The 27,743-nt window shown below is 38.1% G+C and overlaps 1 protein-coding gene across 1 annotated transcript in view; it reads right to left on the minus strand.

The window, feature by feature from the left end:
- Positions 1 to 1,707: 1,707 nt before the first annotated feature.
- Positions 1,708 to 27,743, minus strand: part of rexo1 (RNA exonuclease 1 homolog) — a 65,411-nt gene continuing 39,375 nt past the window's right edge. The window contains exons 8-16 of the mRNA XM_033046926.1: positions 23,278 to 23,403; positions 16,838 to 16,978; positions 15,358 to 15,471; positions 14,254 to 14,327; positions 13,779 to 13,889; positions 12,879 to 12,994; positions 9,455 to 9,593; positions 6,460 to 6,580; positions 1,708 to 5,495 (exon numbers count right to left, since the gene is read on the minus strand). Coding sequence (XP_032902817.1) covers positions 5,407 to 5,495; positions 6,460 to 6,580; positions 9,455 to 9,593; positions 12,879 to 12,994; positions 13,779 to 13,889; positions 14,254 to 14,327; positions 15,358 to 15,471; positions 16,838 to 16,978; positions 23,278 to 23,403 — 1,031 coding nt within the window. The 3' untranslated portion in view covers positions 1,708 to 5,406. The remainder of the gene's footprint in view (positions 5,496 to 6,459; positions 6,581 to 9,454; positions 9,594 to 12,878; positions 12,995 to 13,778; positions 13,890 to 14,253; positions 14,328 to 15,357; positions 15,472 to 16,837; positions 16,979 to 23,277; positions 23,404 to 27,743) is intronic.

Raw genomic sequence — 27,743 nt, forward strand, 5'->3', positions numbered from 1 at the left:
TTATTACTGTAAACATTGTTGGCAACACCCGATATTAAATTTCATAATTCTACTTAAGGTAATTGAATAGAATTCAGTTCCACCCTTCACTCCGATAGTGCGTTGGCCTTCAACACTTTTGCCATCTTTAAAAAAAGAGTGCTATTGACATCCCCATAGAGTTGTACATGGTTTGATTTAATTCACTGGTTAAACTCAGTTTATGGAGTAAAAGAAAGTTGCAAGGAAATGTTTGTGTCTCATATGCACTGTTCTTTGTTTTGTAATTCTTCACCAACTGCCTCCTGGCATCATAAAACAAGCAGCAGATATTTAGCCTCAAAGTACGCTCTGATCCACCACTTCAATTGAAATTTGTCAACAAGTTAAACCAGGTATTCTGCACCATTTTAGAAAAATAATATTTTGTCCTGACATGTTTAATAGTCCTTTGCAGTGAAACATGCATTCCAATATTGTTTAGATTAGTTACAAAATCTAATTTTGAAAGTAAGGTGGGTAATATATATATATATGAGCAGGTGAAAACTAGGTTTCTGAAATTTGCATTGGCTTTCTCTTTCTACAACAGATGTTCAATCAGCCAATCTGTCCAAGGTCAATTTGATAATCACCAATCAATATAGAAATTAACATTGGTATTCACTGGTCAGTTAAGCACTTAAAAGCTCTTTACTGCTCTGCAAAACTCAATTGGTGATCAATGCCACCACAATGTAGCTTTTCAACTTTAAGAAACAGATGACAACATAGCATGTGCTACCAAAAGCACAATACTGAAAAAGTTAAAAGACTTCCTGATTACCAAATTCGATCTCCCCGTTCACCTATAACCCAAAGGGTCACGGACATTGTGTGGAGGTCAACAGATGAGGCTAGCCCTTGGAAAACAAATCTACAGATCAGTCACCCAAAATCAGCTTTTCTATCCGTCAGGGTTTAAAGATACAACTGTTTAAGATAAAATGTTGGTCATTTTGAAAAGGATCGCACAAAGTAATGATAATCATCAATTAAATAAACTGTTGCACCAAATGAGTTACTTGTTCAAGTATTTCACATGAACGAGCAATAGTTTAAAAAAAATCTTATTGGCAAAATATTATGTGATTTTGTAGGTCTTTTCAGTTAAGGTTTGCAATCCATTTCAACATCGAAGACCTAAAATGCTTTTCTCCCACAAGCTCAATTAATCATTCTATGACTAAAACAATGAATAAATGACCATCAAAATGTAGAAACAAGGAACTGCAGATGCTGGTTTATAAAAGACACAAAGTGCTGGAGTAACTAGAATAAATTACCACTGCCAGCTAATGCACTTTGTAAATATAGCCCCCAATACCTGCTTCTCAAATGGATCTTTCAGCTCCTGTTTATCACAAACACGAGCTGTTTTGCTGCCTTGCATTCTCTTGAAGATTTCTAGACTGGATTTATCCACTGATTTAATTTTTGTTGTGGCTGTGACAAGCTGCAAGTGTTGGACTGGAAGCTGGCTGCTGTTAGCTCAACTCCTCACAAAAGAAATCTGGTTAAATATTTGATCACAACTACTCCACGATAAATGGAGAAAAGTAATGAGATATAAACTCTCTCGTAAAAACTACCCATGTGAAAACAGTTGCGATGCATCACGCTTTTGAAACATTTATTCTCACTGGTATTGTATTAGCTTAAGCATTAAAATATAAGCAATTGCACAAATTTTTTTTTCACTTTTTTAACAAAAAAGTTTATTGCAAAACAAGGAACGTGAATTACTACGGTATATGTTCTTAGTAATTTTATACACTACAGAAGGTTAGTTTTTTACCCAATGTACACGATTGGATAAGTATTATACTTAAATTGATCAATATTTTCAAATTATTAGCACAGTTATTTTCTGTTCAGAGAATAGCCACAAAAATTGAGGAACTGAACATATTTTTAATACTTTCCCTTTACAAAATTTACTATTTTTCATTCTTAAGGAACATTAAAGGTTCTACATTGTTCTGGTTCACAGAACAATGCACAACATTCACTGAGTTATTCTGAGGAAGAACTATAGCACTTTATATCTATTAAGGTATAAACAAATAATACACAGCACATTAAATAGATTAAGATATTAAGTGGTGATTTGGATTTTTTTTAAATACTCAAAAGGTCATGTTTGCAAATTTGTTTGTACATTTTAAATAAAACCTGTTAATTTGCTATTGCTATTAGACCATAAGATAAAGAAACCTAGAAATCTTGACAAATAATCTCTCCTCTTCCAAACGTACTAATTTTGGTAATAATTACAACACTGCTTTCTAAATGTGCTTATTTATTCATTTTGACTTACCAGTAATCAAAGATTTTGAACCAAAATCAGAGGAAAGTAGGATTGCCCGAACACTACCCTCCCTCCTTTGCTATTCAACAGCAAGCAAGGGGGGCAATTCAGCAGATCAGTGTTTGTTTTGTCCTTGCTCGAACTGTTCTGCCATCATGAGGTGATCTTAGTAGTCCAAGATCAAGAAAGGTGGTTTGCTAAAACAGCGAGTATTGGAGAAAGAGATTCAGTCGGGTGCCCTGAATATGGCTTAGTCTTCTACAGTAACCACTGTCTCACTATATTAAAACCTGGGGGGTTTGGTAGAAAAAAGATGGACAATTATTGCTAAGATAGGGCTGAAAAGGTAATTAAAAACTGAATTTGTTATTCTATCAGTATCGCCTCTGTTACCTTTTTGAAACAAGAGATAAAGCTCAGATAATGAAACTGCATTCAATAAAGTCAAATGAATTAAATATGAACAGTCTCCCCTTGGTTCCTTTCTCAACTCCTTCTGGAGTGAATTCCAGATTCCCCGAGTAGAAGCCAAATTATGCCATCACTACAAACATGCACTTAGCAGTAGAGCTAGTGCAGACTGACCATTCAAAGACAGATAGAGCATGCAGGGTTAAGGAAAAGGCAGTGGCCATTTATGGTGTCTCAACTATTGCTGAGGTCAGGAAACAGAAATTCCTGTATGGTTTTGGACCACAGAAAATGGCATTTTTCTCCAAGCCATGAAGGAGCTCCATGAAAATAATAGGTTTTTTTTTCTCACCGACATATTCAGTACAAATCTTTCTCCTTACTATTTAAGATTGATAAAATATTTATAAGCAGCTCATTCCAAACACCGAATAACTTGGACAGTATATTTGCTAGCTTTTGGTTACATTTTCTGAACTGAAATCTCCAACTTATTTTTGCATCGTAATATGCTGACAGCTCTCCCATACCTCACATTGATTTTCACCGTTTCCCCCTTACATAGACTGCTTTTGAATGGGGAGTAAAAATTAGCTGATTTTTTTAGCTGCAGTATTCATATTTTCAACCACTGCTGTTCATCAATTTGACCTTGAACTAATCATGAAACATTTCCAGTATGGTTCTATCCTACACTGATTATTAATTGCACAAAGGCTAGAGGACAACTTTAAAGTGAGAGGAGCAAAGTTTAAAGGAGATGTGCAGGACAAGTTCTGTTTTTACACTGAGGGTGGTGAGAGGCTGGAACACACTACCAGGGATGGATGTGGAGGCAGATGTGATCGTGGCATTTGAGGCTTTTAAATATGCACATGGACATGCAGGGAATGGAGGGATATGGATCACGTGCAGGCAGAGGAGATTAGTTTATCTTTAGGTTCGGCACAGACATTGTAGACAGAAGGCCTGTTCTTGTGCTCTACTGTTCTATGTTCTAATCAACTGAACTTTCAAGTAGCCCACAGTAATATTAACTCATGAATTTTCCTTGTTTTACATTCCATTAGCGACACCAGCCCTTTATGCCATATGGCACAAGCTATCTGGAACATCATGATTGTCTTCATATCTTGACGTGCAGATCCATAATTACTATAAATGGTCTTTAGAAGGAAAAAGACTCCCTTGCATAAAATCAACAATTTTAGCAGTTACAAGAACAATCTTGAAAGTATCCAGTGATACTTTCAAACTGTTGTCACCTACTTTCAATCTTAAATATTAAAGTATAGGTGTAAACAATATAGAGAGATATTTATACAATTCACTGGAAAAACAAAATATATAAATCGCAACAATCAGGATATGCACTGCACAAGACATTATTTGTAAGTGCAACTACAGCTGTTTGGATTTTCATTATAGCAAGTGTCTTAGTGCCATCCTAAGAGTTTTCTGAAGCAAATCCAATCAAATATTCTGCAAATAAAAGCAGTATTTTTTTTAGAAGGTCATTCCATTGATGTACAAATTTTAGCTATAAAAAAAAAACAGCCAAATATTTTCAGTATAAACACCTATATTTAATTTAACCTTTTTAAAATGCACTGGCATGGGAGTGGGGTGCATTTCAAAGGTGCGTGGGACAAAGCAATGCAGCACATTTTTAAGAATGCGTTCACCAAATATGCTCCCAGCGTTTCCACTTCTATTGCAACAGTTGGCAAATGATAAAAAATAAAGTACAGTACAAAAAGAAAATACAGACAAAAGATCAATATCGTAACAAAGTCAGAATATCAGTCAGTATTATTTAAATATTAGTATGAAATTGGGCAGTAATAAAAGGTTAACCAGTGCAAAAGGGAGACAGTGTGCCTTGCTTGGTCTATAAATGTCTAAAAATGGACCCTCATGGCCAATTAAAAGGGCGTAAGAGCGGTGAAATAATGCTTAACCAAAACGATAGGATAACGTATTCTATTTCTTGGTGGATAATGGGAAAATGAGGACATGACATCTCAAGAACAATCCAATAGATTGCTACTTCAGAAGTATAATGCAACACTAGACTTGGAAGATAACGTACCATGCCTTTCTTACAAGTACATTTTTGAAAAGGCATGTACAGCAAATAGGTAAAGTTATGAGCAGGCACTACATACAAAATAATCATACCTTTAATTTATTTTTCAGCATTGGAAACCACAAAACTGATGAACGGAAACAGAAAAGGGAGGAGAAAGCATATCCATTTTTCTTTCTTAAATCAGAGTTTTAAAAAGCCACTGGTTTTGCACATTTGAGTTACACTTATCCTTACACAATAGTTGCAGCAAGAATGGCTGCATTTCTTGGAATGCCATTTTAAAGAAATGCCATAATGCTACCAAGTCAAATTGCAGTATTTGGACATTTACAATGGACACGGAGCAATTTTTCAGAAAAGATTGCCACATGTACAAAAACAAATAAATACTGTAAACAAAAAAGGCAATTTTGAATCAATCTGTTTCTTTCTCTAAAAAAACCAGCCGATCTTTTCCTTTAGTTTTGCAAATATCCTACGAATCATAACATCCATATCTTGTCATATCCACTGTGAATCTTGCTGACAATTCCAGTCCTCTAGGTGCATGACAAAAGAAGGGACACAGGAGATGTCATCTTCTCAGTTTTGCATCTTCTTTTAATCTCCAGATCATTAGTTCCATACAGGCACTGGCATCTTCACTGGAATCATGTCCTTCAACTAGGTAATGAAAATTAAAAAAAAAGAATTATTGAAGAAATTCACTTTTACAGTTGTGCAAATTTGATGAAAACAACAATGAAAGCGCTGTGCCTAGTTAGGTTTTATAACAACGGTGTTATTTCTCAAGGGAATGTTAATCTGCTATAATAAACACAAAAATGGCTGGAAATGCTCAGCAGGTTAGGTTGCATCTGTGGGAATAGGAACAGAATTCACATTTCAGATCCAAGATAATGAATGTTCTGGTGAAGTGTCTACTACCTGAAACGTTAACTCTGTTCCTCTGCCCAGATATGACCTGACCTGTTGAATGTTCCCAACATTTTCTGTTTTTATTTTATAGTTGCAACTTTACTGATTTCCAATAATGCCCATCTATCATTCAAGAAATATTATTTGAGCCGATCTATTTCTTGCACTAACCAGCAAAGAGAGTTGCAATTGTGGTTCAAGGTTTTGCATTGCCCTATTCATAGTAACATTATTCAATAATTAAAGATTCCCATAAATTTCTGAATAATAAATTATGAATAATACCTATCCAGTACAAAGGAATTTTCAAAAGCTTCTGAGTTTTGGCTTAATAACTTGGTTCTTTCCATAGAAGGATTGCAGCCTCGATATTCCAACAAATAACTCAATGATAGACCAGCTCTTTAAAATCAAATCAATTAATGGATTGCATCCAAGCTTTTAGGAGCTGCAGAAATGATTTTTGTTTTTCGTTCAACTACACACATTTCCCATCTACGGTCATCTACAGCTTAGTATCCTGAAGGATAATGGGATATCACTGGCATATCCAGTGCTGTAGGTTCATGGCAACAATTTCAAAGCCTAAAGTAAACATGCGTAAATATATAACAACATTATTTTCATATAACTAGAGCTTCCAATCCGAGTTCTGACACTGCCTACGTTCATAGATGATAAAAATGTTTGTTTGACTTTGACCACTTACCGTTATCCTGGATAATGCGTTTGAGGTAGTCTGCCATCAAATTTCTCAGTGCTCTTTTATATGGCAATCCCAATCGATGTGGAAACACAATCGCCGTGTCAATCACTGTGCTATGCATAAGCTGAAGGGAAAGAAAGACAGGGTATTGACTCATTATTATACCACATCCATTCTCCATCTATTAATTCAGTGGAATCCATGTGAATTGAACTCCATTTTAATCTTTCCAGCCAAAATATAGTTGAATATACAGTCACATTAACAAAACTTAAATTTGTATAGCAACTTTAATATAAAATGATCACCCCAGAATGTTTCTGGGTGGTTATCAAATACAATTTAAAATCAAGATACGCAAGGAAATATTAAGGCATGTAACCAAAAATGTTTCCAGGTTTTAATTTGTTTTTTTCAAGATGCAAGAGAGAGTGATAGAAGTTTGATTGATTGATTATTCCTTTAATAATCCTTTTTCAGGAAATTACAGTGCCACGACAGCTTCAAGACAAACATAACACCACGCTTTCATACATAACAAGTTAAAATACGTTAAAATACAAGTTAAAATACAATTAATTTAAAAAAAGTGCAGTTATTTATGCCCATTATAAAGTCTTATAGCAGCTGGTAAACAGGACTTCCTGTATCTCTCCGTTTTGCACATTGGTGCAATCAGCCTCTGGCTGAAGATGCTGCTCTTGATCACCTTCAGGGCATGGAGTGGGTGAGTGGGGTTTGTCATTATGGAACCTAGTTTATTTAGTGTTCTGGCCTCTGCCACCTGCTGGACCGTTCGTTGCTCAGCCCCGACCACTGAGCCGGCCTTCCTGATTAGTTTGTCCAATCTGTTTTTATCCGCTATACGGGCGCCATCTCCCCAACAGGCCACAGCAAAAAACAGAGCACTGGCCACCACTGAATGGTAGACACTGCACAGTAGGGGTTGGCAGATATTAAAAGACCTCAGCCTCCTTAAAAAATACAGTCGGCTTTGTCCCTTCCTGTACACCGCCTCCATATGACACTTCCAGTTCAGCTCACTGTCAAGCTGCACCCCAAGGTACCTGTGATTAGCAACCACCTCCACCTCAGTGCCCTTAATGGTGATCGGCGTTGCTTGAGTCCTCCTCCTCCCCCTCCTAAAGTCCACCACTATCTCCTTTGTTTTTTTGGTGTTAAGATGGAGATTATTGTGTGCGCTCCACTCCACAAAGTTACTTATAATGTCTCTGTATTCCTCCTCATTGCCCCCTTTAATGAGGCCGACAACAGCTGTATCATCCGAAAACTTCTGCAAAAAGCAGCTGTTGGTGTTCCATTGGAGATCCGCTGTGTAGATGGTAAACAGGAACGGAGCCAGCACGGTTCCTTGTGGAGCCCCTGTGCTGCTCAAGATGGTGCCCGAGACACTGTTCTGTAGGCGCACGTACTGTGGTCTGAGGGAAAGGTAATCCAAACACCACAGTACCAGTGATGGATCCACTTTCATCTTCTCCATCTTCTCCCCTAGCAGTCGGGGCTGAATAGTGTTGAAGGCGCTTGAAAAGTCAAAAAAAGTAATCCTTACAGATGCATCAGTAGTGTCCAAATGTGTGTACACCCTCTGCAGCATGTAAATGAGGGCATCATCGACACTGATGTTAGGCTGATATGCAAACTGTAAAGGATCCATGTGATTTGACACACTAGTCCTGATGTAGGAAAGGACAAGTCTCTCAAATGTCTTCATTATGTGAGAAGTGAGCGCTACTGGTCTGTAGTCATTGTAGAGAGTGGGATGGGTCTTCTTTGGAACAGGTACCAGGCAAGATGTTTTCCACAGCCTTGGAACCCTCTGTAGACGTAAGCTCAGGTTGAACAGGTGTGTTAGAATACCACACAGCTCTGAAGAGCAAGTCTTCAGTAGCCTTGGGCTGGTGTCATCAGGCCCCACTGCCTTCCCTGGCTTCAGTCTGTCCAGCATCACCTTGACCTGAGCAGTATAAAGAGTCATGGGTGGGGCTGCCGGTGGAGTGGGAGGTGGAAAGAGGGGACTCCGTACAGGTGACATCTCAGGAGTGATGGAGAGAGGGATGGGAGGTGGAGAGGAAGCAGCAATGGTCAGCAGACCAGGTGGGGGAGGCTGGGGTGGTGTGGAGCCGTCGAATCTGTTGAAGAATCTATTCAGATCATCAGCCAGACTCTGTTCACCATCAGGCAGTGTACCACCGTTCTGCTTCATGCCCGTGATCTTTCGCATTCCAGCCCATACCTGCTTCACAACATCTTGCTGCAGCTGTCGTTCCAAATGTCGTTTAAGAGGCGAACTCCAGAATTGAACAATTAAACAATTGAAGGTGTTACAACTAAATAATTAAAGCCATTAATAAAGTAAGAGTTCAGAAACGCGAGAGCAAAAACCTAAAATCTAGAACCCAGCGTGTGTGTGTTTGTATTTTTTAGAGTTTCAAGGGAGGCTCTCTGCAGAACAATGGAATCAGTCCATCAGCTGAATCACAATAGTTATGTCAGTATCTGCTCGATTGCCCATCATTAGACTTCATTTTTATCAGCATAAAACTCAATACATTCCAACTCTATGATAAATTCTCAATTCTCTTCTGCACTTTTGTATTACTTGAATAGAAGCTTGTTACATTTACATATTTCAACTAAGTAGCTTATCATAATCTATAATGGGACATTGGATAATAATACTTTCATGTAGTTACAACTTAAATTCCTTTTCTGCTTCATGTAATTAACAAGGACTTTTAAATAGGTTTTCTTATTGAGAATCATCAAATTAAGATTAACATTAAAACTGAAGTCTACACGGTGTAACACCTTCAGGTCTACACCGTGAAGCTTCCCATATTATACTTTTCTAAATAATAATTCCGATACAATAATCATCTTGCTGCAGAAACTTTACAATAAGTTTTTTTTGTTAGGTACTGCATCGTTTGCTTGAAGGGACCAATGTACAAATTAAGTTTTATCTAAAAGAACATACCTTTAGTGCAAATAAATCACTTTCCAAGCTGTGCCCCATTAATATGGTGGCAGCACTGAACATATTCAGTAATACTGCCTGTACATCACGAATTGTGATTGTTGTGCTTGCCATATCCTCCTCTGTTACACCAGAAAATCTATATGAACACAAAATTTTAAGACCCCTGGTTATAGAAACATAGAAACATAGAAATTAGGTGCAGGAGTAGGCCATTCGGCCCTTCGAGCCTGCACCACCATTCAATATGATCATGGCTGATCATCCAACTCAGTATCCCGTACCTGCCTTCTCTCCATACCCTCTGATCCCCTTAGCCACAAGGGCCACATCTAACTCCCTCTTAAATATAGCCAATGAACTGGCCTCGACTACCCTCTGTGGCAGGGAGTTCCAGAGATTCACCACTCTCTGTGTGAAAAAAGTTCTTCTCATCTCGGTTTTAAAGGATTTCCCCCTTATCCTTAAGCTGTGACCCCTTGTCCTGGACTTCCCCAACATTGGGAGCAATCTTCCTGCATCTAGCCTGTCCAACCCCTTAAGAATTTTGTAAGTTTCTATAAGATCCCCTCTCAATCTCCTAAATTCTAGAGAGTATAAACCAAGTCTATCCAGTCTTTCTTCATAAGACAGTCCTGACATCCCAGGAATCAGTCTGGTGAACCTTCTCTGCACTCCCTCTATGGCAATAATGTCCTTCCTCAGATTTGGAGACCAAAACTGTACGCAATACTCCAGGTGTGGTCTCACCAAGACCCTGTACAACTGCAGTAGAACCTCCCTGCTCCTATACTCAAATCCTTTTGCTATGAAAGCTAACATACCATTCGCTTTCTTCACTGCCTGCTGCACCTGCATGCCCACTTTCAATGACTGGTGTACCATGACACCCAGGTCTCGCTGCATCTCCCCTTTTCCTAGTCGGCCACCATTTATACCTTTATACATTTGGATGGACAGGTATTTTGTTCCCATCTATACCAAGACTCTGAAAGTTTACTTCTCGCATGGATGTAATTTATTCATGCTAGGCTTTAGAGATACGACTAGGAAACAGGCCCTTCTACCCACCAAAGTCCGCGCCGTTCAGCGATCACCCCGTACACTAACATACTCGGGACAATTTTATAATTTTTACCCAAGTCAATTAACCTACAAACCTGTACATCTTTGGAGTGTGGGAGGAAACCAGAACACCCGGAGAAAATCCACACGGTCACAGGGAGAAAGTACAGACAGCACCCACAGTCAGGTTGAACCCAGGTCCCTGGTGCTCAGAGGCACCAACTCTACTGCTGCGCCACTGTGCCACACTGGAGTGCAACGGAATGAATAAACTACACCCATGCAAGTAGTGAACTTTCAAATTGGAAATATAGGAGAGTGAACACCAATTTCCAAAAGCAAGACATTGAACTAAATAATCTAGATGAACTAAAAGTGCTTTAAAGGACACCAAATTTTGAAGGCAAGCGGCTAATGCATTTAATAGCAGAGTATCTAGGACTTGAATGTGTGCATCTGATCATCAAACAATCTGCCAGAACATAAATAGAGAGATTGTCAGAGGATTGTGGGGTTGAAGAGTGTTGTAAATGGATGGAGATGAGGCAAATGCAGGTTTTGATAGGAGGATTTTTTCAATTAAATCAAGGCTTTAATGGCTCAGGAACTGAGGGAATAGAGAAACTGCAGAGCTTTGAATGAGCTATGATTTGGAAATGATGGAAAAGGAGGCAAAAAAAAAATAGAAGAGCATTATATGGTTGATTGCTAAATTGACAAAAGCACAGTTTAAGGATTCTTTAGCAGATGGGTTGAGTCAGGGGCAATGATAGTCAATATTGTCGATGTGAAAGTAAGTGGAATGAGAATTGGGTAGAATATTTCCCAGAAGCTGCACTCAGGATCAAAAAGTGATGGTAAGGCTGTAAACAGCTTGGTTTCAGCTTTGATACTGAACAGGGAGGATATAGGCCACAAGTCGAGACCAAAGACAATTTTGGTCGTCCTAATTTTCAATTTGAATTTAGGTCTTAAAAATATCCTTTACAGTTCCTGAGTGCCCGAGTAAGAATACTGAAAGAATAATTCAGTGTTCTCCTTGGGCACCAACTACCTCTGCTCATTTAACCCCAGTTTAGGTTTGCTTATTCCAAGATGTAGAAAATGTGATGAGCAGATTTTCGCAAGAATTTCGTGTGATTTAAGGTCTAACTTTTGCATGCACCTGAAGGGAACCGCCAGGTAAGATTTTGGGTGTACTCCAGTAGAGTACAAAGGATGCTCAGAAAGGTATAACAAAACAATACATTCAGGAGATGTCTAATGTATTGTGGCAATATGGAACTAAATTTCATAATTTAGAGGATTGATCCCATTCTCAACATTTAGGGCAGCACGGTGGCGTAGCGGTAGGCAGCACCAGAGACCCAGGTTTGATCCTGACTATGGGTACTTGTCTGTATGGAGTTTGTACATTCTCCCCGTGACCTGCATGGGTTTTCTCCAAGATCTTTGGTTTCCTCCCACACTCCAAATATGTAAGTTAATCGGCTTGGTATAAATGTAAAATTGCCCCTAGTGTGGGTAGGGTAGTGTTAATGCGCGGAAGTTGCTGGTCGGCGTGGACTCTGTGGGCGCAAGGGCCTGTTTTCACGTTGTTTCTCAAAACTAAACTAGATCTTCCAAATTGCTTTTCAATAACAGGTTGCTTTAAATAGTTTACAAGAAATCACACAATGAAGTCATACTTACAAGCAAGACATTGAACCAGCTCTGAATTTGACACCATGTCTGCCTGCTGAGTTAGTTAATTATATTTCTTACTACTAAACAACACATATCTTTGTACAGTACAAGGTGTAATTATTTTGTCCATGGGACTGATCAGTGTGACTACAATCAATACCTGTGATCAGGCACTGGAGTATTGACAGCACAATTAAACTACAGCCATGCAAAAAGTAAACTTTAAGAACTGATATATCTCAGAGTGAACGGCAATTTTCAAAAGCAAGATATTAAACTAAATCATTAAGTTTATATTAAAATGTGTAATTTGGGAAGACAGGGTTTACATTAATGTCCTAACGGTTTAAATATAAACTTCAAATATTCCGGAAAGAATCCAGGTGCTACTGGGAAGCATGCAAGTATCAACTTTATAAGAAACTTGTCATTCAGTAAAATATTTTGAGGCCCCAATAGTTTAGTTTAGAGATAATAGTCATGAAAATAAAATATGCTCCACAGAATGACTAGTAACCCTGCTGCTGTGGTCAGTCTTCAGTATTGTAACTAGCTCCTGGCACAATTTTATCCGCTATAGTCAAAGTCTTAAAAAGGTAACTGAAAGCTTTTGTCATTCTGAGCCAATTCTAAAATGTTGCAAAGAACCTCAACTGTTGACTCAATAACATACCTGGTGTTATAATCAACGACCTTACTGTCCGGTTTGACAAATGTATCGTACATCACCTTTAGGTCAGAGTTTACAACAGTCAATCTGCTCAGCTCCAAACCTTGTTTTGTGTAGCACTAGAAAGAAAATAATTAATTTGTTATATATTAAAGAAAACAAACTATTATTATCATGAAGCTTCATATGCACTCATTTATGTAACAATCCTATAAAATATAATATTTTGAACACCTACAAAACTGCAATACTTGTTCAGGATCGATTTCAATGTGGGCTCTTATAATTTATCAGCTTTTCTTTCTTCAAAAATTTGTGCATTGCACCAAATAAATTAAAAATGTGATTTTTAAGCAGAAAGTCAACCCACGTGTCAACGGTAAATAAAGTTTAAAAAATGAACCCAATGGAATATTAAATTGTTATCAGTAACTCAAATTGTTATTTAATACAACTGGTTCAAGACAATGAAAGGACTAAATGTTGATGTATACCTCTAGCCTTTTGCATTCTGCACTGCAAATACACTGATGATAAAACAGTCCTTCTACTTATTTGTGCTCCATAGCCTGTCTATACTATTTTGTTCAATGTATTTCTCTCAAATAAGCCAAGCTCTGTTGAAACTGCTTGTTTAACATTATGGTAAGTGCAGAATAGCAAACCCAGCCACATCAATATCTTATATAGATTTCTTTAAACCCTTTGGTTCCACTTTTCATGCAAGAACACCTAACGTATTAACATGATGACATCAATTCACTAGGTTAACTTTTAAATTTTCCTCCATGTGGGAAATGAATATAGTTAATCTACGAGTTTAGTAATTTGGTGCAACGTATTTATACTTCTTTTGACCCGGTTATATAATGACGATTAATATAGTAGGTCCATATTTTCTACCATTTCACAATCCAGAGCAAAGATCCCTGGGTTTTCATCTGGTGGCATTGCTTTTTCAAAGGTCTTCATAAAGCCAGCTAAGTTTTCTTTGCGACCATCCTGAACATGTTGCTGCAAATGGAAAACATGTTCTGTATTACTCGCTGTGTGCATAATAGTTGTAACAAAACATGATACAGAAGAATCAAATGTTAAAATATTAAACATTTTTATTGTTTAGTTTAGTTTCCAGGAAATCTTAATTCTGTAAATTGTTCTTGTGCAGTTTTAACTGTTAACTGTCACAATCTAGATAAATCCAGAGGTTAAAAGATGGAACAAGTTTACAAAGTCTGCCTCATTGGAACAAACATTAGCATCCCTACTGCTGTCATGTGATAAAAAGTCACCCATTTATACAGAACCTTTCGCTCAAGACATCTCAAAAAGCATTACAGACAAAGTAATACTACAATCCATCATCTGAAGCGCTTACCTTCGCTGTCTGACAGCCTGGAGATCCTATTGCTCCTGCACAGCAGTTGTATTGTGTTTCCCAACCACCAGGTACTGCAGCATAAACAAGATTAGAAGAGAGTCTGGCTTTAATAAAACCATAGAAAATCAAGGATTTCTTTAGACTTCCGCACCAAGAATCAGAATGCACATTAAGTACAAATATACTGAGGTTGATGCTTTATACTGCATCATGGTTAGAAATGTGACTGCGGAAGTTTGTTACTGGGGAGAAAGATAGTTTGATGGTTACTTAGATCAAGCACCTTCTGCGAGCTATGGACCCTGGATTTTTGGAGGGGGAAATGGATGAAGTAGAAGAATGAAAACTAGTCAATTAGTGGACGGCACAGTTGGTAAAGCTGCTGCTTCATAGCCTAAAGGCCTGGGTTTGATCTTGATCTGTGCAGAGTTTGCACGTTCTGCCCATGATCATGTGGGTTTCCTTCCACATCCCGTAGCGTGGACTATTTTTGTGGTAGAGTTGATTATTTAAGGTAAGGGAATCTTAGGACTATTTAATTAAAAATAATGTCAGGCTGACAATCAATACACAAAATATTGATGTTGTTATGTTCCATCAAGAAATGCAGATTAGGATGATTTAGTACTGACACGAATAAACAGTTAAACTCTAACATGGTTTTAACAATTTCCTTGCAGATTTACCAAAGGATCAGAGTATTACTGTTCAGTTTATATGGAATGCACTTCATGGAGAAACCTGACAAAGGTTTTCCGATGATGATAATTTCAAATAAAATTGAAGGGTCTCGACCCAAAACGTCACCCAATCCTTCTTTCGAGAGATGCTGCCTGTCCTGATGAGTTACCCCAGCATCTTGTGTCTATTTTCACATAATGAAATGGCTTGCTGGGATATGTAGGCAGGACGTGCCCACTTGTTTGAGGTGCGGATGGATTGAATAAAACTAAGATTGATGCACATAAATCATGTAAGGAACTAAGAGAACACAGTGGAGTGTTTATATATATTCTGTGATGTATCCAAGAATTATAGGGATATGGAAAAGGTTGCTATTGTATAGTTTTTATTTCCTCAATTTAAATTTTCCTAATTTACCTTTCTGACGACGCATTCGTCCCCAGTGGTAGTTGCATTCTTCTTTCCGTATACAGTTCCCACTAACAGAAACAGCATATTCAGCTCCACAACGGCAGCAGATCCTTAAGGAAGCTAAATGTAAGGAAACAAACTTGAAACATCTACACTTGTTACACTTTTAAATGTAGTTTAGTTTAGAGCCACTATGTGGAAACAGGCCTTTCGGCCCACTGAGTCCGTGCCGACCAGCAACTGAACTATCCTGCACACTGCGAACAATTTACATTTTTTTTACCAAAACCAAATTAACCTAGAAACCTGTACGTCTTTGGAGTGTGGGAGGAAACCGGAGCACCCGGGGAAAACCAATGCGATCACAGGGAGAACGTACAAACTCTGTACGGGCAGCACTCGTAGTCAGGATCGAACACGGGTCACTGGTGCAGTAAAGCTGCAACTCAACCTCTGTGCCACCGTGCCCCCCCCGTGCCCCGTGCCTGCCCCCCCCCCCCCCAATACTCATACAAAAATACCAGGGAATTTACTGTAATTATGTAGCAAGCCAGTATGTTTAAATTATCTCCTTTCCTGAAGATGGCTCACAATGAGATGCTTCCACGGGTTATATATTCCCATGGCTCTTCACTCAAGTGAAGGTTTTTCATGCCCATGCCCAGACAGCAAGATCAGAAGGCTATTCAATAGTAGGGCAACAGATTCAATCATCCAACACCTTCAATTTTCCAAAGGATTTGGTTTTGACAATAATTAGGGCCAGGAATATTTTTATGGGAAAATCAGATGGCCAAAGGAGGTAGATTGAAAAGTTTAGAAGGATGCAAAGAGGTGCACAATTAGGAGGGGGGGGGGGCATGTAGATTCAAGAAAAATCAGGGACTTGGAGAATTTATCAACCAATTTTTTGGCACCGAGTTATAGAGGTATGAGTGAAAACTCAAAAGATCATTTGGATTTCTAAGTTTTAATTCTTGTTTAATTAGGGCACTGGTAAAACTATTTTGGCTAAATTATATTGGTAAAAAGTGTGAAAGCGCATACCTCCACATTCAGGAACAGTTTCTTCCCCGCTGTTATCAGGCAACTGAACCTTCCTGCCGCAACCAGAGAGCCGTCCTGAACTACTATCTATCACATCAGGGACCCTAGGACTATCTTTGATCGGACTTTATTGGCTTTACCTTGCACTAAACGCTATTCCCTTATCATGTATCTGTACACTGTGAATGGCTCAATTGTAATCATGTATCGTCTTTCCACTGGCTGGTTAGCAGGCAACACAAGCTTTTCACTGCACCTTGGTACACGTGACAATAAACTAAACTACTGATAATGTAACTGAATTGGTTGCTTAGTTATGACAAATATTTCAATTTTCACAGCGGTTAATTAAGGTAACTGAATGGAGGAGATCTTTTGTTCATTCATTTTATTTAGTTTTATTTTTAAAAATCTCACTAAGAGGTATACTTTTACTCACGGTCAAGGATGTTCTTTTTCTCATTCTGATTATAAAGCACTGCAACACCCGGTTTCTCTGCATGGGGCCTCGGATAACAATTCTCTCGCAATTGGTCTTCGGTTAAAATATATTCACTTAGCCTGTTGTATAGCGAAGCACCTGCAATGAAAAGAATTGATAGTAATTTAATATTTGAAGCTCCTTTACCATAACTACAAGCTGGTTTTGATGGTCTGGGTCCCATTTCAGATCCATGGAAATGACTAGCATGGCATGGAGCAATATTTTCCTAGCAATTTTGAGTTCCAATTCAAAATAGGAATAGTAGAACTACACTGAGGTAATAAAAGAAGCTTCAAGTTTATAATATATTTGTATATATTTATACAAATATATAATATAATATATAGCAACTGTCTCAGTCTACTGGCTATTGCAATTGTAATTAGGCAAGAACTAGAATTTTCACGTAGATATTTAATCCAGGTAATTGTAAAAGCTGAAGATTCTTGGTTGATGATATGCAGGATGTAGTGATGGGTGACAGCAAGACCTCTGCTTGTTTGAGAGGCCATGAGTTGTTATGTTCCAGGGTCTATTTCTAATGCCCACAGTCATACTCTATAGAGAGAAAAAAAAATTCAATTGAAATATCCACATTTACATTGTAATGTGTGGCAAAGGCTGAAACGTTTGCATACAGATCTTCAGAAACCTGCACCTCCGACAAGGCCAACAGTAATGAGTTTTAAATGCGCCAGCCCAATAAAGCCTTGCTGCAAGTGTGAGCAACACGTGAAATTTATGTCTTCCTTCCATCAAGCTAAGAATCCACCTACACTATCCCCATTAAAATAAAAGAGCTGCACAGAACCAACACATACAAATTCCTATTTTGAAAATGACTTGAGCTGGTGCTCTCTAAACATCAATCCCAAATGCTGTAGATTGGTAATTTTAACAGCCACCACACTGTGGGGCTATGAGACAGAAATATGAAGAGAATGTTGAAGATCACATGGGTTAGATGCCTGCAAAATTTGCACCTGTGGTTCTCAATTTGAAACATAGAGCAAGTTTCTACTATGCTTTCCAACATGTTGTAGTTCATGCATTCATGAGCCCATGATGACTGATACAATGACTCTAGGTTTTTGCTCATAATCGTCACAAACTAGAAGCAACCATGCTTTAAGACGCAGTCATGTGCAAGACACTTTAAAAAAAACACGATGACTAAACACTGCAGGCAGTAGACTTTGCGGAGTGAATAGCTAATCACAGCATGCACCAAAAATCACAAGGTTGAACAAGAGTAGACCATTTTGTCTCTTGAATCCATTCAGTCATTCAATGAGACTCAATACACTCACATTTTTTGTTTTATTTAATAAAATGTCAATACTCGCATTTAAAAGCAATAATTAACCACCCTTTGCTTGCAACTTCCATCCTGAAATACCCAACACTGTCCCTAGTTCTTGACTCGTCATCACAATACATTTTTTTCTAAAATCAATCCCATTAGTTCTCTTTATATCATGAAAACTTCAATGAAACAATCCTTAACTTTCTCTGTTCTGGAGATACTACCCAAGCCCTTGTCTTCCAGTATTTTTGTAAAGCTCAAAATACAATTAGCCTTTTAATTATTTTCTATACTTGTCCTTGATATTTTAATTGGCCATCTTCACGGTCCTCTTGAAGTCATCTCTGCTACAAATCTTGAAGGCACTCTTTTCCATCTCGTTTGATCCAAAATGAACAACTTTGTATTTACCCAAGCTGAAGTATGTTAACCATAACCTTGTTCGCTTATTCAATACATGAATATCTGTGCAATTTTATGACATTATTTCCTCTCCTTGCAATGCTATTGGGGCATATAATTTGGTAAACCTGCATTCGAGTCTTCCCACCTCTTTAACCAAGTAAATATAGTAAACGGTTGACACCATAACACAGATCTTTGCCAGACACCACAAGTAACCTTTAAGTATTTGCTCTTTTTCACCTACCGTCTCCTGGCCCTTACATAATTTTCCAAAAGGTCTACATTTGGCTTTAGTTTTAGCCACAATATCTGGCTAACTAATCACATTAATCTGGTTTTCCCCATACACTGAACAACAAATTAATATGAAGACATTTTATAATCTAAAGCAAAAAAACCTGAATTGACAGAGCTTTGAGTTTAGAGTAGGACTTCTGCAAATTCAAATCCACATTTTCTTTTAAAATGATTAAAGACTCTTCCGAATAAACAAGAATTTAGATAGATGGATTACAAATCATGATAAATTCTTTTCATTTGGCCAAGCAGACATCCTGTGAAAATGTCTTCAAACCAAGTTGCTAACCAATGCACATGTGGAAGTTATTTTAATTTAACTGTTTACATCTCCATTTTAACAGAGTACTCAAGCCTGGTAAGCTTCCAACAAATTGCCAAAAACCAAGGGTGGGTTATTTTGAGGTTTGCAGTGGTATGAAGTTAAGAGTTTAAAAACAAAATTGTGCCGTTTAACACCATACTGCATTTGTAGATTTACTTTGCATGATCATCTAAAACCACAATCCTCCACAAGGAGTTGATGCCAAATTGGATCTCAGTCCACAGTGACAGAACGTCTATTACAGTCCAACACATGAATATGGCCAAATGTTCATTGGATCCTAAATTATTCGATCTGGCTGGCTTGTGTGTTGAAACAAAACACAAGGTGCCCACAAGAGACTGCAGATGCTAGAATCGTGAGCAAAAAAACAAAGTGCCAGAGGAAGTCAGCAGGTCAGGTGGTCTGTACAGGGAAACGGACAGACAACGTCATCCATTCTCTTCCCTCTGTAGGTGTTGCCTGGTATGCTGTGTTCCTCCAGCATTTTGATAGATCCTCAAAAAACTCCAATATATTAGTCAAATAGGATTCCCTGTCAAGTTTAAGTTTATTATTGTCACATGTTCACTGAAAAGCTTTGTTCTGCATGCTATGCAAACAGATCAGATATGCCACACATAGATATAATCAGCTCAAACTCAAGTATAATAGATAGAGCAAAGAGGAAGATACAGAGTGCAACAAATTGTTCTCAGCAATGTAGTGCTTCAGTTCCTTAGACAATGTTCAATGTGCTCAATGGGGTAGAGGTGAATTGAACAGTACCCTAGTTTATAGAAGGACCATTGAGAAGCCTGATAACAGAGGGGAAGAAGCTGTTCTAAATGCATGCTGACTCTGTTTAATAATTTTCTGATCATCCTGCTATCTTATTGAATCCAACATTTTCCGCCCCCAATGTTAGAGTGAAAAGGCCCATAGTTTCCTCTCTCTTCCTCCTTTGTCAAGCCACTCTTCAAACTGCAGAAACCATTCCCAAATCTTCGTCTTGAGAAATCTAATTGAACTTGGCATCCATATACTTTAAGGGGAAGAGAAAGTCTACATAATTATTCTGTGCATGGAAATGGTCTAGAAATGGCCTAGATTCGACTCAAATATGAAACACATTTCTCTATTATTCTATATTTTCAGACCCCCTCAGTTTTTTAGAACGTTAAAAATAGAAACCAAAGTCACACCCTAGTCTCTATCAATGGTGCTGAAGTGGAGATATAGACCTAGGATATAAACAATTTGTCATGGTCCAATCACTGATGCTATAGCCAAGGAAGCACACAAATGCCTCTACTTCCACATAAGGCTAGGGAAATTCAACATATCTCCAATAACGTACAGATGCACCACAAGAAGCATCCTATCCATATGCATCACAGCTTAGTATGGCAACTGCTCTACCATCCGACTATCAACCTCATCTACTGTATGCTTCACACTGCCTTGAGAAAGCAACCAACTCTCTCACTCCCACCCATCCTTTATCTTTTCTCTTCTGTCCCCTCAAGCGGAAGATACAAAAGTTTGAAAGCACAGCCCACTAGCTTCAAGAACAGCTTCTTCCCCATTGTTATCAGACTTGAATAGATCTTGCATATTTCCAAGGATGAATTCCTATCTACCTTAAGCAGCCGTCGCCATTTTTTATCTGCATTTTCTCTGTATCTGTAACACTATTCTCATTCTGTTTATTTTCTCTTTTGCACTATCTGATGTATTCCTGTATGGTATGATTTGCTTTGATGGTATGCAAAATAAAGTGTTTCACTACATCTCAGTACATGCCACAATAATAAATCAATGCCAACCTTAGGAAATAGCAGCCATTTTCATTTAAATAATTAGAAATAGAGAAGTGAAAGACAGCAGTTTTTTTCCCAAAATGAATCATTATACCCTGGCTCCATCATCTTATCTCATTATCTCTCTTTTGAACAAGACTGCAAAGTCTCTGCTTGCATTTTATATTTGGGTATTTCCTTAAATACAGCACTCAGTAACGAAACTGAAGGTCACCAAACGTCCAGTTTATTTTCTAACTTTTTATGTATGAAACCCATTGTTTCATATCCTGTATTTTAAATAGTATGGATCAGGGGTTCACAACCTTTTTCGTCCAGTTTACCCCAGGGAACTTTAATAACACTTATTTCACTCATTTATGAACAACTAATGATGAACAGTCAGTCAATGAGAAAAAATGTACAAATCCAGAATCAGTAAATTTACCCCCTGGGTAGGTGAAATTTACTCCAGGTTGGGAACCCTTGGTATGCATCATTGTGCATAGCCAAAATAATGAGATAAAGCAAAAATAAATAAATCCGTTTTGACAAAGAAAATCAGTGGTCAAATTTTGATCGATTTTGATCAAATGTTTATAGGTGTCAGCTACAATTCTGCTCTTTATCGTAATTGTTCCTTTTGGTTTTAATATTGCAAACCATCAAGACCAAGTTTAAAAAAATAATTTGTTGAATTTTTTTCCAGAAAAATGTTGATTTTTTTGATTGACATCTTGGAGCATTGTGAAAATAATCCTTGCATTCATTCATAACTCTTCTGTCGAAAAGTTATCCTGGGTGTGCTTGTACATCATTCACTGAAAGTAAGCATTTCTCCCCTGACATCAGTCTGAAGAAGAGTCTCGACCCGAAACGTCCCCATTCCTTCTCTCCAGAGATGCTGCCTGTTACTCCAGCATTTTGTGTCCACTGAAAGTGAGCAGTGAAAAAGCTAATGGCATGTTGGCCTTCATTGCGAGAGGATTTGAGTTTAGGAGCAAGGAGGTCCTACTGCAGTTGTACAGGGTCCTGGTGAGACCGCACCCGAAGTGTGCAATTTTACTCTCCTAATTTGGGGAAGGACATTATTGCTATTGAGAGAGTGCAGCGTAGATTCACCAGCTTAATTCCTGGGATGGCAGAACGGACATATGATGAAAGAATGGATTGACTGGGCTTGTATTCACTGGAATTTAGAAGGATGAGTGGGATTCTTATAGAAACATATAAAATTCTTAAAGGATTGGACAGGCTAGGAAAAATATTCCCGATGTTGGGGGAGTCCAGAACCAGGGGTCACAGTTTAAGAATAAGTGGTTGGCCCTTTAGGACTGAGATGAGGATTTTTTTTTTTTACCCAGTGAGTTGTGAATATGTGGAATTCTCTGCCACAGAAGGCAGTGGAGGCCAATTCACTGGATGTTTTCAAGAGAGTTAGATTTAGCTCTTAGGGCTAAAAGAAATCAAGTGATATGGGGAAAAAGCAGGCACAGGGGACTGATTTTAGATGATCATATTGAATGGGGGTGCTGTCTTGAAGGGCCAAATGGCCTTCTTCTGCACCTATTTTTCAATGTTTCTATCAACAGTAATTCAGTTTGGTGTCCCCACTTACATGAGAAACCATGGTTGTCCACATTGCCCAAGATACTCAAAATCAAACAGCATGAATACAAATTTAAAATTCCTTATTGATTTCATGAAATATACATATTAAGCTTCTAAAAAAAAAAAATTTCATTATGGTTTCATAACTTTCAAATCTGGCCATCCATGTCACAGGTTGATACCCTTATTTAGGGAAACATCCATTTACAGGAATACAAATACTAGATATTTTAGTTCATTACTCATCTTACAGCAACAAAATATGAATAGACTGACAAGTTCCAAATGCAAGAATAATTAAAAACTAAAAATTAAAAAATCATTAGTGTGCAATAGCAATGTCAGAGCATTTGAGGACTAAACATAATTTAATTTGCAGCCACTGAAGATCACTCCGAGATGACTTTTAAACTAAGTTTTATATAATATATCACGCTATTGGACACAAAACAACTTAGTTTATAGACAAAAAATATTTTGCAAGAGCTGCTTTAATTGGCAGTCAGCATTATGTTTCCAAACTAATTCTTCAATATTTAGAAAGCGTGCCTTTTAAATCTTTATGGTCACGATTAATAAACTGAGGTGAGAAATGGGCTCAGTAATTTCACAGCTTTGCCACAGAAATTAAAGTCCACAGCTGAAACATTAAACTAATCCATTCACTTACCCTTGAGTTCAACATCTTGCTGCTTTCCAGATCGATTCAGAGTGAAACTTGTTTTCATGGCTAACCTTCCCCCAAGCAATGCTTCATGTGACTGCATCTTCTTTTTTGTGGATACATTAGCTGCTTCTAACAGAGTGAACATGCAGATAGTATTTGAAACAGGGTTGACCAAGATCTGAGAGTGCACTTAATAACCTATTATATAACCCGAAACAATTCAAGTGTAAAATTATAATCTATTAAATATCTAGCTGCTTTAGTAAGAATGTTTAAGTATATTCTTTTAAGTAGGTGATAATGTATTTTACACATTGGGCTTCCATTTTGCAACACTTTTATAAGTGACATGCATCCAATTCCAAGACCTAAAATTACTGAGATGGAGCACAGAATCACATTGAGATCCTGCCCAAAAACAAAAGGAAAATCAAAGCCAGATCCAGTATAAATTATAGTAGTAATGTTAAACTGAAACGGTTTCATAAGGTCAGGGGGTGATAAGTGATAGGATTGACTTAGGCCATTCGGCTCATCAAGTCAACTCTGCCATTCAATCATGGCTGATCTATCTCTCCCTCCTAACCCCATCCTCCTGCATTCTCCCCACAACCTCTGACACCTGTACTAATCAAGAATCTACCTATCTCCGCCTTAAAAATATCCACTGACTTGGCCTCCACAGCCTTCTGCGGCAAATAATTCCATAGATTCACCACCCTCTGACTAAAGAAATTTCTCCTCATCTCCTTCCTAAAAGAATGTCCTTTAATTCTCTAGTCCTAGACTCTCCCACTAGTGGAAACATCCTCTCCACATCCACTCTATCCAAGCCTTTCACTATTCTGTATGTTTCAATGAAGTCCCCCCTAAATTCCAGCGACTACAGGCCCAGTGCCGACAAACATTCATCATTGGTTAACCTACTCATTCCTGGGATCATTCTTGTAAACCTCCTCGGGACCCTCTCCAGAGCAAGCACATCCTTCCTCAGATATGCTGCCCAAAATTGCTCACAATATTCCAAATGCGGCCTTACCAGCACCGTATAGAGCTTCAGCATTACATCCCTGTTTTTGTATACAAAGCCTTTTGAAATAAATATTAGCATTGAGTTTGCTTTCTTTATTACCGATTCGACTTGCAGATTAACTTTTTTGGGAATCCTGCACCAGCACTCCCAAGTCCCTTTGCACCTTCGATTTTAGGATGCTCTCCCCATTTAGTAAATAGTCTGTCTTTATTCCTACTACCAAAATGCACGACTCCACACTTTGCTACACTATATCCCATTTGCTACTTCTCTGCCCACTCTCCCAACCTGTCCAAGCCCTTCTACAGAGTCCCTGCTTTCTCTACACCACCTGCCCTTCCGCCTATTTTCGTATAATCCGCAAACTTGGCCACAAAGCCTTCAAACCCCTCGTCCAAATCATTAATATACAACTTGAAGAGCAGCGGATGTAGTGAAGAATGCTTCACACAAGCATTTTGATAATTATATGCAGAGAATTGTGGAATGTGAATCAAGTGCAGGCAATGCAGATTATGTTTACTTGGCATTATGTTTGGCACATACATTGTGGGCCAGAGGCACTGTTCTTGTGCTGCACTGTTCTATGTTTATTGCAAAGGTATGCCTTTAAATGCCCTATTTTGCCCAGCAAAACAGAAATAACCAGATTTGAACTGCTTTTTAATAAAATAAATATTTATTTTTAATTTAAATCATGATGTCGGCAACTCCTGGAGGATATCAAACAACCCATTGTGCCTTCACCAGGTTAATTACCAGGATGGCGGGACTGACATATGATGAAAGAATGTGTCGACTGGGCTTGTATTCACTGCAATTTAGATGGATGAGAGGGGATCATAGAAACATATTAAATTCTTAAAGGATTTGACAGGCTAGATGCAGGAAAAATGTCCCCGACGTTGGGGGTGTCCAGAACCAGGGATCAAAGTTTAAGAATGAGAGGTAGGCCTTTTAGGACTGAGTGAGGAAAAACTTCTTCACCCAGAGAGTTGTGAATCTGTGGAATTCTCTGCCACAGAAGGCAGTGGAGGTCAATTTACTGGATGTTATCAGGAGAGCTAGATTAAGCTCTTGGGGCTAAAGGAATCAAGGGATATGGGGAGAAAGCAGGAACGGGGTACTGATTTAAGATGATCAGCCATAATTATACTGAATGGCGGTGCTGGCTCAAAGGGGCGAATGGCCTACTCCTGCACCTATTTTTCAATGTTTTCTATGTTTTTCAATGTTTTCAGTTTTAGGAACCCACTTAAGATAACTTGCTGATAAGTGCTAATCAAATCCCAAACACCAAGGTCCTGCAGCTGAATTTTATGCTGATTTTGTAAAGTGCGCAAACTAGTTCTGCCCATAACATTGTTGGGAAAACAAAAACTGACCGCAGGCTATGAAGTCTCCTTAACCATCTGTCAAACCTGTCAAGGATTTGAATACAGCTTAACTATACACAAGTAAAATAGTCAGCAAATACAATAATCACTGCAAGCAGTAAGTAACATGTTAAAAATATTTTAAAATTTATTTGGAGATGCAAACATTTAACATGTCTTTCAATAAGTAAACATGTATATTTTGTAGCACTCCTCATCGCCCCTTACAGTTAATCCTTTAATTAAAAATCAATAGACCCATTGTTCTCACACCCAGATCCAAGCAGGTACATGGTCAGAAGACAGATTTCCCAGAGTAAGTGCTCAGGAATTGTAGCAAGTTGATGCTCCAGAAAGGAAAACAAAGGGCATTCACTACTAGAACAGGACAAAAATACTAATCAGCCTACAAGTTCATGATCTCTGTAACTGTACATAAATCCCAATTTTGTGAAATATAGTTGAGTTTGGCACAGCAGTAACTGCCAGCCATTGGTTTCACTTGTTTTAAGTGATTTTTCTGCCACAATAATGTTTTATATTCCTTTCCTTTTTCTGTTTTACTTTATCTGGAGCCAAGTTGACTGAAGAAAAACAAAGTGCTAAAAACACAGATAAGGGCACAATTTGTGAAAAGAGAAGCAGTTTACGCTGACAACAATTGACTGAAGAAAGTGGAGGACTTATTTGTTCTAAATAGACTAACTTGTGGAGATGTTAACATCTTGGCCATTTAAATCAATATAATGTGATGCTGGCTGTTTTAGTTGGTGAGTGTGAAAATTTACCTATAGTAGTATTGACCAACAATGCACTTTAATAATAGTCTTGGGAGAAACATTCTTAGTGTAAATTGGGGCAAGGCTATAGTGTAAAGGCTATCCACGTTTATATTGACCCCAACACTGGCTCCTTAGATTGTCAGTGGGCCAACAATCACTTCACACTTGACAATTCACTCGAGCTTTATTTATAAACTTGGCTCTAACACCTAAGATTTTGATCAATAACAGGTTGAACTTAACTATTCACTATCCTTAACTCTATGCATTTCAACTTGTCTGATGCCATATCCTCACCCACCCAAAAACCATCACTCACTCATCCCAACCTTAGGCCATTTGTTGCTTCATGCATCTAAGATTTTGCAACCATTAAATGTATGTATTACAAAGTCCACTGGCCAGTCTCTTATCTTCTATCCTCTTTAAACTTCAGTTCACCCCAAACACCACTATCCATATCTTACCTTCTCTTGCTGATATTTCATGGCTCATCCTTTCCAATTTAAATGTCTAATCCTTGTATTAAATTCCTTTTTCGACCTTGTCCAGCCCTTCAATTTTCTACAGCCTACTTAAAACCTCTCTACCTCATCGAACTTTGGTCTTTTTAAATCAGTTTCCTGCCTCCTCGTCATTTGGCTCCATCTTTGACTGTCAAGCCTTAAATCAATCTGGATTTTTTCTCTCTCAATCTCTTCACTTCAATCTGCTCTGATAAAACCTTTCCCAAAATCCCACCTACTTGCACCAAATAATTATTCTTGTGTTACATCTCCATGAAATAATTTAGGATGCGTTCATACAAGGTTTGGAGCAAAATTTAATAGGAAGCCAAAGAGCAACTTTTTCCACTCAGAGGGTGGAGGAAGTTGTTGTGGATGGTAATAGCATTCAGGAGAGACTTGGACCGGTACACAGATTGGAAAATGTTTAGAGGTATATGGGCCAAATGCAGACAAATGGGACTAACTTAGATAGGGCATCTTGGTCGACATGGATGAGTTGAGTTGAAGGTCCTGTTTCCGTGCTGTAATACTGAGTTTATTTAAGGCTTTATGCTAATAAGATTGTTCAAGAATAATGTGAATGACACGACAATTTAATTAAGTTATGTTCTTCCAACGTCAAACCTGCAAAAGGCTCAGTGCAAAGGGTTTGCTATGAACAGACATTTGTTCAGTTTACTGGAAGGCACCAGTTGAACCAAACTGAACCAAACAGTCAATGCTTTCAGGAGAAAAGGTTAGATCATACCATACCAGCTTGACGATAGAC

This window comes from Amblyraja radiata, chromosome 29 (assembly GCF_010909765.2).
Source record: "Amblyraja radiata isolate CabotCenter1 chromosome 29, sAmbRad1.1.pri, whole genome shotgun sequence".
Classification (NCBI taxonomy): Eukaryota; Metazoa; Chordata; class Chondrichthyes; order Rajiformes; family Rajidae; genus Amblyraja; species Amblyraja radiata.